Source organism: Papio anubis, chromosome 20 (genome assembly GCF_008728515.1).
Source record: "Papio anubis isolate 15944 chromosome 20, Panubis1.0, whole genome shotgun sequence".
In the NCBI taxonomy this organism is placed as follows: Eukaryota; Metazoa; Chordata; class Mammalia; order Primates; family Cercopithecidae; genus Papio; species Papio anubis.
This window is the reverse complement of record NC_044995.1, coordinates 38,778,917-38,791,207: the sequence shown is the minus strand read 5'-3', so window position 1 is coordinate 38,791,207 and position 12,291 is coordinate 38,778,917. Positions and strand designations below refer to the sequence as shown.

General features: G+C 49.3%; 1 protein-coding gene across 16 annotated transcripts in view; it reads right to left on the bottom strand.

The window, feature by feature from the left end:
• The window catches only part of CACNA1A (calcium voltage-gated channel subunit alpha1 A), a 428,952-nt gene that overhangs the window by 58,670 nt on the left and 357,991 nt on the right, over positions 1–12,291 (bottom strand). For 11 of the 16 annotated variants that reach the window (XM_031659832.1, XM_031659842.1, XM_031659846.1 and 8 more), the window contains exons 27-30: positions 8,544–8,555; positions 4,104–4,203; positions 2,211–2,371; positions 323–460 (exon numbers count right to left, since the gene is read on the bottom strand). In XM_031659832.1, coding sequence (XP_031515692.1) covers positions 323–460; positions 2,211–2,371; positions 4,104–4,203; positions 8,544–8,555 — 411 coding nt within the window. The remainder of the gene's footprint in view (positions 1–322; positions 461–2,210; positions 2,372–4,103; positions 4,204–8,543; positions 8,556–12,291) is intronic. The other 5 variants (XM_031659837.1, XM_031659838.1, XM_031659839.1 and 2 more) reach the window with 1 other exon arrangement.

The following is a 12,291-nucleotide window of genomic DNA, read 5'->3' as shown; positions in this document are numbered from 1 at the left end:
TCCTGGGTTCAAGGGATTCTCCTGTCTCAGTCTCCTGAGTAGCCGGGACCACAGGTGTGAGCCACCATGCTTGACTGGTTTTTTTGTTGTTGTTTTTTTTTTGTATTTTTAGTATTTTTAGAGTTTTGCCATGATGCTCAGGCTGATCTTAAACTCCTGGCCTTAAGCAATACACCTGCCTTGGCCTCCTAAAGTGCTGGGATTACAGGCGTGAGCCACCGTGCCCGGCTTCCAAGATCTTTCTTATTGCTAAGCTCTCAGGCCCTTTATCCTCCTGCTCCCTGGGGTTCCTCCTGGGTAGGTTTCTAGTCGGGTCACTTACTGTGGCCAGCCTTCTCCCGTGGACACGGTGAAGAGGGTCAGCAGAGCCCACAGCACGTTGTCATAATGGAATTCATACTTCTTCCACTCCCGATCTCGCGCCTTCACCTCATTCTTCTCGTAGAGGAGGTATTTGCCTCTGCCACAGAGAGTGGGGACTGTTAGCAAACGGGAAAGAGGGGCCGTCTTGCACTTGTCTTTGGTTATCAGAGACAGGGGGAGGGAAAAGAAGAGGGGCCCACCAGCCTAGGCTGCGTCCCTCAGCCTGGGAAGCAGTGGCTCCCCACCCTGCCACCATGCGTCCCTGTGCTTCGTGGGGGATTATGTGTGCATCTACTTCGAGATAAATCCATGGGTGATGGCACGACCTTACTCCTGGTGGGAGAGCTGACCCAGGGCCCAGCGCTTCCAACGTGATAACTTCTAGTCCTCGGGGTGAGAGCCTCAGGCTTGCTGGGGGTGGGGTGGGGGGAGTTTAGGAGGAGGCAGAGAGGCACAGCGGACATTCACAGGTTCATCAGGCTAAGGGAGGTTGCTACTCCTTTTCAAGGCAGGAAACAAGGGTTAGTTCCAGACTCCTACCCAGACATCTGGCATCCTCCTAATTTCAATAAATAGCCATCAAGATAACAACAGGCTATCATGTGTTGCAAAATGCCACTTTACACTGGTAACAATATCACTATATATACACATACATATATATACACACACACATATATATATGTATTGTGTGTGTGTGTACATGTGTGTGTGTGTGTGTGTATATATATATATATATTTTTTGAGACAGAGTCTCGCTCTGTTGCCCAGGCTGGAGTACAGTGGCCCAATTTGGGCTCACTGCAAGTTCTGCCTCCTGGGTTCACACCATTCTCCTGCCTCAGCCTCCCGAGTAGCTGGGACTACAGGCATCTGCCACCATGCCCAGCTAGTTTTTTGTATTTTTAGTAGAGACGGGGTTTCACCGTGTTAGCCAGGATGGTCTCGATCTCCTGACCTTGTGATCTACCCGCCTCAGCCTCCCAAAGTGCTGGGATTACAGGTGTGAGCCACCGCGCCCGGCCTATATGTATATATTTTTGAGAAACAAGGTCTCACTCTGTCACAAAGGCTGGAGTGCAGTGGTACCATCATAGTGCATTGCAGCGTTGAACTCCTATGTTTAAACAATCCTCCCGCCTCAGCCTCCCAGGTAGCTGGGACTACAGGTGTGTGCTACCATGCCCTGCTAACTTTTAAAATTTATTTTGTAGGGATGGGCTCTCATTATGTTGCCCAACCTGGTCTCCAACTCCTGGCCTCAAGTAATCCTCCCACCTCAGCCTCCCAAAGTGTTGGAATTACAGGTGTGAGCCACTGCACCTGGCCTCTTACCTAACTTATTTGGCCATGAAACCTGATCTCATTGGACATGAAGCTCTTTATACTTGTTATTTACTCCATTTGGTGTGAATATATATTTTATGGCAGAAATATTGTGTTTGATTATAGGGCTGCCTTAGACCCAGCTGAGGATGTCATGTCCGACATGGGATGTACACAGTCCAACCTTTCTAAAATCTCAAAATATTCTCAACTTTAAAACACATCTGCCGGTAAAGATTTCAAGTAAGGAACTGTGGACGTGTATTAATATCCCTCACATGACAAGGGCGGTGACTGAAAGGTCAAGCAATTTGCTTATGACTCATCCTGTGGCTATGGGTGGTGACTCAAATTCTAAAACCGGTTTTCTTTCTACCCAAGATCCAAGCTGGTTGCAACTGAGTCACTCCCAAGGCTCACCACTTCTCCAGTCTCTGAGCCCAAGTGGCCGATGCCTCTAGCCACTTCCCCCCTGCCCACCTGCTAGTTCCATGGGAATGTGCCAGAAAGCTGAGACCCACCGACAATCTTTCTCAAACTCCTTGGACTCGTCAGTGCAGTGGAAGAACTTCCCCTTGAAGAGCTGCACGGCCACCACGGCGAAGATGAACATGAATAGCATGTAGACGATGAGGATGTTGAAGACATTTTTAAGCGAGTTCACCACACAATCAAACACAGCCTGTGGGGTGGGGTTGACAGAGAACATGAGGAGCTGAGGACCTGCCCAACCTTCTGCCTCCAGTGGCCCATAATACCAGAATACTGCCATTATCATTCCCATTTTTTTTTTTTTTTGGAGATGGAGTCTTGCTCTGTCGCCCAGGCTGGAGTGCAGTGGCACGATCTCAGCACTCACTGCAAGCTCTGTCTCCCGGGTTCACGCCATTCTCCTGCCTCAGCCTCCCGAGTAGCTGGGACTACAGGTGCCCACCACCGTGCCCGGCTCCGTTTTTATATTTTTAGTAGAGACAGGGTTTCACCATGGTCTCGATCTCTCGACCTCATGATCTGCCCGCCTTGGCCTCCCAAAGTGCTGGGATTACAGGCGTGAGCCACCACGTCCAGCCACTATCATTCCCATTTTACAGGCAAGGTCATAAGTCAAGTCCCTAGGGTAAGGCCCCCCAGCTTTCAGAAATAAGTGTTGGAGAAGTTGGACTCAATCCTGGCTTTCTATGGATCTAAAACTCCCAAATGGGATACCAGAGATGCTTTTAAGTGATACAAAGTGAGCCCAACACAGAAAAACAAGGTAACAAAGTTACTTCCTCTCCAATTCTCTCAGTCCTTTTGAGTGAAGGAGAAATTGCTACTATGTTAACACCTACCATTGACACTTTCCCTCTTTAACCAAGAAATTGCAGTTGTCAATGCTCAAAGCCTTGGGCAGGCACCATATTTGGTTAGATTTCAATAACAGTATCTGTTTTCTTCTTTAATTTTTGATAGAGACAGAGTCTAACTATGTTGCCTAGGCTGGTCTCATTCTCCTGGGCTCAAGCAATACTCCTGCCCTGGTCTTCCAAAATGCAGGGATTACAGGTGTAATTTGATTTTTTTTTTTTTTTTTTAATTCTTTTTTTTTGAGATGGAGTTTCACTCTGTCACCCAGGCTGGAGTACAGTGGCCGGATCTCGGCTCACAGCAAGCTCCGCCTCCCGGGTTCACGCCATTCTCCTGCCTTAGCCTCCTGAGTAGCTGGGACTACAGGCGCCCGCCACCTTGCCTGGCTAGTTTTTTGTATTTTTTAGTAGAGACGGGGTTTCACCGTGTTAGCCAGGATGGTCTCGATCTCCTGACCTCGTGATCCACCCGTCTCGGCCTCCCAAAGTGCTGGGATTACAGGCTTGAGCCACCGCGCCCGGCCGTAATTTGATTTAAAGAAACATATTACATAAGAGATAATACTGGGGACCCTCAGGTGAAGCATACACTGAAAGTGGGTGCTCTAATGACTGGATTTTATTTCCTTTAATTTTTTTTTCTTTTTCAATGACAGACTTTTGGAAAATGCTGGTTCATGCTGTTTTGGAATGGGAGCTATTAGAGCCTAGAATAGGTAGATGAAAAGTCAAAATTTTATGGAACAAGAAATCTAGTTCCTGCTTCCCAGATCACGATTATACCCTTTCAAATCCATATGATGCCTTCATGTGAATTAGAAAAAGGGATCTTAACTATGAGACATTTCATCTAAAGAAAAATTGTCATAATACACAGATTATTTTAGATCAACTCACTTTACTGCCATCTGCTGGGAAGTTGTAATAACACAAATATCCATATACGATGGCTAGGATGTTATCAGCACCTCCTTTAATGTGTTGTCCTTGAGCAGTGTGCAACCTGCTCAACTGTACATGATAACCGTGACAGTCCCCCCACCTCACCCCACCATCTCTCAATCTCACCTTGAGCTTTGGCAACCGCTTGATGGTTTTAAGAGGTCGTAGCACCCGGAGGACTCGGAGGGACTTAATCGTGTTGATGTCTTTTCCTTTGCTATTGCCACTGTGGAGGAATGTTAGGGTGGGGAGAAGGGAAGAGAGGAAGCAGAGGTCAGGTTGGGTAGGGGGCAGCCCACAGCTCCATGGGACCCTACCCTCCCAGGCCTAGAAGTCTGGGGTGAGCTTGGCACAGCCCTGCCCTTCCTGGTGAAGAGTGGTCCGTTTCACCTGTTAAGCTTGGGCTCAGGAGCCAGTAAGTAGGTGGCTTTTTGTGGTTCTGGTCCCAGGGTTGGTTGAGGGCCCTTTGCCATCTGGCTGGGCCTCAGCAGCTGCATGGAGTGTCCCTGAGACCCAGCACAAGGGAGTTGGCTGATTCCCCACCCCCATTTCTGCATAGCTTTTCTTCTCTTTTTTTTTTTTTTTTCCGAGACAGGGTTTGGCTCTGTCACCAAGGCTGGAGTGCAGTGGCACGATCTTGACTCACTGCAACCTCCGCCTCCTGGGCTAAAGCCATCCTCCCACCTCAGCCTCCCAAGTAGCTGGGACTACAGGCACATGCCACTGCACCCGGCTAATGGTTTTGTCTTTTTTGTACAGATGGGGTTTCACCACGTTGCCCATGCTGGTCTCAAACTCCTCAGCTCAAGCAGTCTGCCCTCCTCACCCTCCCAAAGTGCTGGGAATACAGGTGTGAGCCAGTGTGCCTGGTCACAGCTCTTTCTCTTTTTTCTTTTTTCTTTTTTGAGACGGAGTCTTGCTCTGTCACCTGGGCTGGAGTGCAATGGCGCGATCTCGGCTCACTGCAAGCTCCACCTCCCAGGTTCACGCCGTTCTCCTGCCTCAGCCTCCCGAGTAGCTGGGACTACAGGCGCCCGCCACCACGCCCGGCTAATTTTTTTGTATTTTTAGTAGACACGGGGTTTCACCATGTTAGCCAGGATGGTCTCGATCTTCTGACCTCGTGATCCACTCACCTTGGCCTCCCAAAGTGCTGGGATTACAGGCGTGAGCCACTGCACCTGGCCCCCCTGTGTATTCTTTTTAAAGGTGGTATCAGTGGGCTCTTCCAAAACTGGGATTTTCTCCCCCTTCCAGTGGGATTCAGGAAGATGCTTAAAGTGGCCCTGATACTAAATCTCTCCTCCCCCACCGTATTCCCTGAGCCCGCAGTGGGGAAAATAACCACGTGCTGCTCCTTTCAGATGCTGACGCGGCTGCTGCCATGGTCTCTGCTGCATTGCTCCAAGGCGCTCTGAGCCCATCTTTGCCGGAGAGGATCGCACAGAAGTTCAGTCCAAGATCTATTGGAACTGAGCTTAGCAATGCAGACCCCAGAGATGCCGTGACACCCTTGGCCAACCATGACTCAGGCCCCCCAAAAGGAGGGTATCGAGTGGGACCATGAATAGCTTGTGGTTCATGGCACTCATGACCCATCCAGTTGTCCACACGGGAAACCTGAGAGTCATGTTCAACTGCCTGTCCTTTATCCCCGTCCCCAGTGGGTCACCTTCCTTAACATACCACCATCCGTTCCTGGGTGACATCCCCCATCCCCCGTCTCCCAACTTGCTCCTCATTCCCTTGTCTCTCTCTTCTTCCATGTTTTATGCACACAGTGGCCAAAGCCAATGACCATGTCACTCTTTCTCTTGCTCAGAATTCTTCTGGAGCACCTGAATTCTTAGAAGAGCAAGCACGAACTTCTGGGCATGGCATTCAAGGCTCTTGGAAATCTAGCCCAACTTACCTTCATCTTTGCATTCTCATTTATTGCTACATATCTCAAGCCCCAGCCACGTTCTTTTGCCTCTGTCTGCTTATGCATATACTGTTCCTGTTGCTAGAAATGACCCTCCTCCACTTCTCCAGTCACAGAACTACCCGGTCCTCAAAGCCCAAATTACATGTTGCTCCCTCCGACAGCATTTCCTGATTGCCCACCTCTGGCTCCTGCCAGCTCCCATGTGCTGTTTCAGAGTTAATCTTGTTTCTTCAGTCTCTGGTTTTAGACAGAAAACTCTTCAAAGGCTTACAGTGTAACAGTGCAATTTATTCTTCTTCTCTGTGTTCATTTTCCCTTTAAGCTTTTTTTTTTTTTTTTTTTTGAGATGGAGTCTTGCTCTATTGCCCAGGCTGGAGTGCAGTGGCATGATCGGCTCACTGCAACCTCTGCTCCCAAGTTCAAGCGATTCTCCTGCCTCAGGCTCCCGAAGAGCTGGGACTACAGGCATGAGTCACCACATCCAGCTAATTTTTGTACTTTTAGTAGATACAGGGTTTCACTGTGTTGGCCAGGCTGGTCTCGAACTCCTGACCTCAAGTAATCCACCCGCCTTGGCCTCCCAAAGTGCTGGGATTACAGGCGTGAGCCACTGCGCCCGGCCATTTCCCCTTTAATCTTGATTCTTGTCCCAGCCCCTAGTCTCCGCCTCGCAGGTGGTCTCAGGACACGTGAATGCCTCCAGGTTGGAGTCTTTGGGTGGGGGCGGGGTCACCTAGAAAACATCTCCCTACAGTGACCTCCGGAGTCATGAGCAGAGCTGCCCCCAGAGACCCCCATCATGATGTGTCTCAGTATCCAGTGTAAAAACATCACTCTTCACACCATTTGCTTTTTTAAGGACTCCATTCTTTCGTTTTCAGGGAAGAAAGAAGAGAATTGTATTTTAGCCTGCTAGGCAGAGATATACTCCAGGATTCAGCAGTCTGAACATTTTTTTTCTTTTTAAAACCATCATCATCATTATCATCTCAAGGCTGTGCCCCCAGGTGTGAGATACACGTTGCACAGGCACTGAGATAATTTTGGGCAGAACAGGGGCACAGATTAAATAATTGGATCTCAGAGGGACATAATCATTTCTTTTTCTTTCTTTTTCTTAAAAATTATACTTTGTTTCTTTTCCACATATCTTTCAGACATTCTGCTTTTGCTAGAAAGGAAGCCGCAGGTAGATGCTAATAGGCCTTTAACACCTCCCTAACACTTAGTAATTTTCCTTTTAACAAAGAGCACAGCTTGAAGGCAACAACATTCTTTGATTTCTGTTAGATTTACTTTTTTTTTTTTTTTTGAGACAGAGTTTCGCTCTTGTTGCCCAGGCTGAAGTGAATGGCGTGATCTCAGCTCATGGCAGCCTCTGCCTCCCGGGTTCAAGCGATTATTTTTGCCTTAGTCTCCTGAGTAGCTGGGATTACAGGCATGCGCCACCGCGCCCGGCTAATTTTGTATTTTTAGTAGAGACGGGGTTTCTCCACGTTGTTCAGGCTGGTCTCGAACTCCCGATCTCAAGTGATCCGCCCGCCTCGGCCTCCCAAAGTGCTGGGATTATAGGCATGAGCCACCGTAGCTGGCCTAGATTTACTTTTGCAGTTGCAGATTTATCTAAGGTTAGCAATGCTGGTTGTAAGGGGATAATATAGTTTCCTTTTTTTTTTTTTTTTTTTTTAATTAAAGAAATGGAGTCTCAGGGTGGAGTGCAGTGGTGCGATCGTAGCTCACCACAGCCTCCAACTCCTGGGCTCAGGTGATCCTCCAGCCTCAGCCTCCCAAATGGCTGGGGCTGCAGGCATGCATCACTGCACCTGGCTAAAGTTTCCTTTTGAAACGGAAGTTTAGAATACGTGTTGATAGAAAAAAAATGTCAAGGAACCGTACATCCAGGTTGCACATGGAACTGGCTAAAATCTTGATGTCCCAAACAAGTGATATTTGAGAACACGTCTCCATGGGTGTTTTGCATCTCCTCATCTGAAAACGATTCCATGTTCATTTTATTTTTTTAAATTTTTAAATTTTTTTTTTTTGGGGGGGGGGACAGAGTCTTGCTCTGTCGCCCAGGCTGGAGTGCAGTGGCATGATCTTAGCTCACTGCAACCTCCCCTCCCAGGTTTAAGTGATTCTCCTGCCTCAGCCTCCTAGGTAGCTGGGATTACAGATGTGCACCACCATGCCCAGCTAATTTTTTGTATTTTTAGTAGAGATGGGGTTTCACCACGTTCGCCAGGCTGGTCTCAAACTCCTGATCTCAAGTGATCTACCTGCCTCGGCCTCCCAAAATGTTGGGATTAGAGGCGTGAGCCACAGTGTCCGGCCCACTTTCATTGCTTCTGATAACTGCTCCACCCAGCTTGCCTATTGAAACTGAACCTCTGCCCCTTCTGTTCTCTGCAGGAACTGGTGGGGCATGGGCGGAGGCACTGGCAGGACCCTTTGGGATGCCTCTTTCCCAGGGAGTGAGTTCTGGTCATTCGAAGTGACAGGACGGCGGCGGCAAGGACACAAGGCCACGGAAACAGGCCCAGAACTAACGAGGCTACACCAGAGGACAGATCATGAGACAGAATATGAGAGAGAGAGAGAAAGAGAGAAAGAGAGAGAGAGGGAGAAAGAGACTTTACCGTGCACTGCTCCTGATGATGTGGCATCGGAGGGAGAGACAGATCGTAAGCGGCCTCAGAAGAAAGAACACAGAACACGCACGTACACACACGCACCCCTGAGCACCCCCAAGTCCCGCCCGGGCACCAGGTGTGGGAGCCTCAGGCTCATGGCGCTGGCTGATGTCCATCCTTCCATCTAGAAGCTGCCCCCACCTCTGTTCAGTTCCCCGCCCTTGGCAGGCCCCTGGCACTGCCCAAGAAAGCACCTAGGAAAGCCGAATTTCCAGGTAGCAGGACAGCTGCAAAGCTGTCAGTTACTGAAGGCGAATTCACCACGGAAAGTCACTGCCAAGAGCTGGAGAAACCCCTCTTCTCCAGGCATTGTGGAGCTGCAACGCTTCAGAATGTCTTAAAGGTTGTGAACTTTGAAGTTGAGGGGACCTGGGTTTGAATCCTGATTCTGCCTCTCGTTATCCTCATCTGCAAAACAGGCTCAGACTGGGCGCCGTGGCTCACGGCTGTAATCCCAGTACTTTGGGAGGCTGAATTGGGAAGATTGCTTGAGGCCAGAAGTTCGAGATCAGCCTGGGCAACATAGGGAGACCCTGTCTCTTTCTCTTTTTTTTTTTTTTTTTTTTTTTTTGAGGTGGGGTCTCCCTCTGTCGCCCAGGCTGGAGTGCAGTAGCGGGATCTTAGCTCACTGTAGCCTCAACCTCCAGGGCTCAGGTGGTTCTCCCACCTTAGCCTCCTAAGTAGCTGGAAATACAGGCAAATTTTTCCATTTTTTGTAGAGACGGGGGTCTTGTTATGTTGCCCAGGCTGGTCTCAAACTCCTGGGTTCAAGTGATCCTCCTGCTTAGGCCTCCCAGAGTGCTGGGATTACAAGTGTGAGCCACTGAGGCTGGGCAAGACTCTGCCTCTTAAAACAACCAACCAACCAACCAACCAACCAACCCACCCACCCACCCAGGTCTGTGGAATATTCTGATGTTTGATTAACAATAGCTATGGCTTTGGCTTTGCTCTTTATGGAGAGGTCAGCAAAGAGTTCTGACTTGGGATGGGATTGGAAGCAACTCTGAAGTCCTTTGAGCAAATGCAAGCCTGGAGAAAGCTGTCAGCACCTGGCAGCTGGTCCTCTCATGACTCATTGTTGGAATCAGGCTTGGGGATCATTAGGAACCTTCAACAATGACTGGAGATCCAGGTTAGAAAGACTTGACCAGCATAGGAATGGCAGAAACCCTGTCGCCAAGCAGTCTATGGAATTTTCCATCCACGACCCCTTTGGAAGTTAGTGATTCTTTTTTCTTTTCTCTTTTTTTTTTTTTGAGACGGAGCCTCACTCCGTCGCCCAGGTTGGAGTGCAGTGGCGCGATCTCGGCACTTACTGCAAGCTCCACCTCCAGGGTTCACGCCATTCTCCTGCCTCTGCCTCCCAAGTAGCTGGGACTACAGGCGCCCGCCAACCATGCCCAGCTAATTTTTTTGTATTTTTAGTAGACATGGGGTTTCACCATGTTAGCCAGGATGGTCTCGCTCTCTTGACCTCGTGATTCACCCGTCTTGGCCTCCCAAAGTACTGGGATTACAGGTGTGATCCACTGCTTCCAGCCGTCATATTTTTTAAAACACAGACTGGTTTAAATGTCTACAAATATTCCCAGTGGATTCTCCTCCACACCCCCTCATCTCCTTTTCCTGTAGTCTGACTTGGGATTCTCAAACTCAGTATATCTAGGAATTATTGCATATGTAGAATCATATAGATTCTACTTTTTTTTTTTTTTTAATGGAGTCTCACTCTGTTGCCAGGCTGGAGTGCAGTGGTGCGATCTTGGCTCACTGCAACCTCTGCCTCCCAGGTTCAAGTGATTCTCCTGCCTCAGCCTCCCAAGTAGCTGGGACTACAGGCACGTGTCACCACGCCCAGCTAATTTTTGTATTTTTAGTAAAGATGGGGTTTCACCATGTTGGCCAGGATGGTCTCGATCGCTTGACCTTGTGATCCACCTGCCTTGGCCTTCCAAAGTGCTGGTATTACAGGCGTGAACCACTGCACCCGGCCTTATTTTATATTTTTAGAGACGGGGTCTTGTTGTGTCGCCCAGGCTGGAGTACAGTGGCACCATCATAGCTTACTGCATGCAGCCTTGAACTCCCTGGCTCAAGTGATTCTCCCTCTTCAGCCTCCCAAGTAGCTGGGACTACAGGCGAGAGCCACCACACCCAGATTCTTTATGGATGATCGAGGGAGTTTTCAATGGTAGTGATTTTTGCCGAATCTGCTGACTTTAGGTTTAATATGGGAGTCTTCTGAACATCACTGCATTTGCCTGTGGGAAGACAGCACCATTTTGTCTATTTTCCAGATGAGGAAGCTGAGGCCTAGAGAAAAAGAGTGACTTGCCCAAGGGCAGGCACACAGCTGGGAAGGCAGACTGAGATTCAAACCCAGGTGTGGGTATCTTTCACTCTAATCTTCTTTCCATTTCATCACACTCAAGAAAAATAATGCCTTCAGGGGTGGGGGCTGTTTTGAAGATGCGGATCAAAAGACAGCAGCCCGAGGGCTCCATCTTTGGCTTCCTGACCGTTTGGCTCCTGGGTATGCAGAAGCAGCTTGATCAAGGCGCTCTGCCAGCTGCAGTCCTGCCTTTGGGGGAGGAGCAGCCGCGCCAGATGGACTCTTGGCAGTGAGGGCAGGATCATGATCCGCCAGCTGCTGAGAAATGTCAGTTGGCTGCCCCGATGCATGGGCACAGAGCGTGATACCATGTGTGATGGCTCATGAAATGGGGCGTTTATGGTGGACGCATGGACACAAGGGTACACAGTCAGTGAATTGAGCAGGACACACACACACAGAGATATCTGGGTGAGGGGCAGGAGGGGTGGACATCTTCAGGAGAGCTTCAACACATCCCTTGGTGGGACCACAGGGATAGCTTTTTCCCATATCGGAGACAGGGCCACAATCACAGCACTGGGGGAGGAATCCTTGCTTTGACCCCAACAGGCCAGAACAGCAAGATTCCTTTCAACAAGGAAGGGAATAACCTTCTGCTCCCTTCCCCTACTCCCTTCTCCTGGATCTTGCAGCCCTGCCAGGCCTCAAAGAACCCAGGCAGGCCGGGCTGCTGCGTATCATTCTGCGCACCGTGAGCCTCCGTATTCAGGGTTGGGAGATGGGCAGCATCTGACAGCTGAACCCAACCTCAGTGATCCTGTCGGACTTACTTCCCTCCACAGTCCCTCTGGGCCACAGTTTCCTCATCTAGACGGGAAAAACTGAGGCACAGAGAGGCTAAAGGACTTGCATATCTACAGAGAAATCAAACAGACCTGGAGGGACCATTTCCTAAAACAATAAGGTCAATCTAAAACTTGTTGGGACTCTCAGCCTTGTCTATGAGGGGATATGCACACAGGACAGACAAAGCAAGTTAAAAGACCAGAAAGGAAATAAGCAGAGGACCCGGGGTGGGGCGCGGGGAAGTTCAGCACTCAGGCTGAGAACCTCAGAGCATCCCATGCTCCTTCCAATGTGCCAACTATCTGATACAAGGAAAAACAATAAGCAAAGTCCTCATAGGGTGAGAGACCTTCTCAGGCAAAAGAGGCCAGAAACCTGCAACCAGGCAAAGATTCCAAAACTTTTCTTGGGGAAAAAAGCAGTAGCTCAAGTAGTAGCTCCTATTCTGGCTTTATAGCAGTTTGGCTCTTAGGTGTGCAGGAATGGCTTGATCAAGGCACCTGGCCAGCT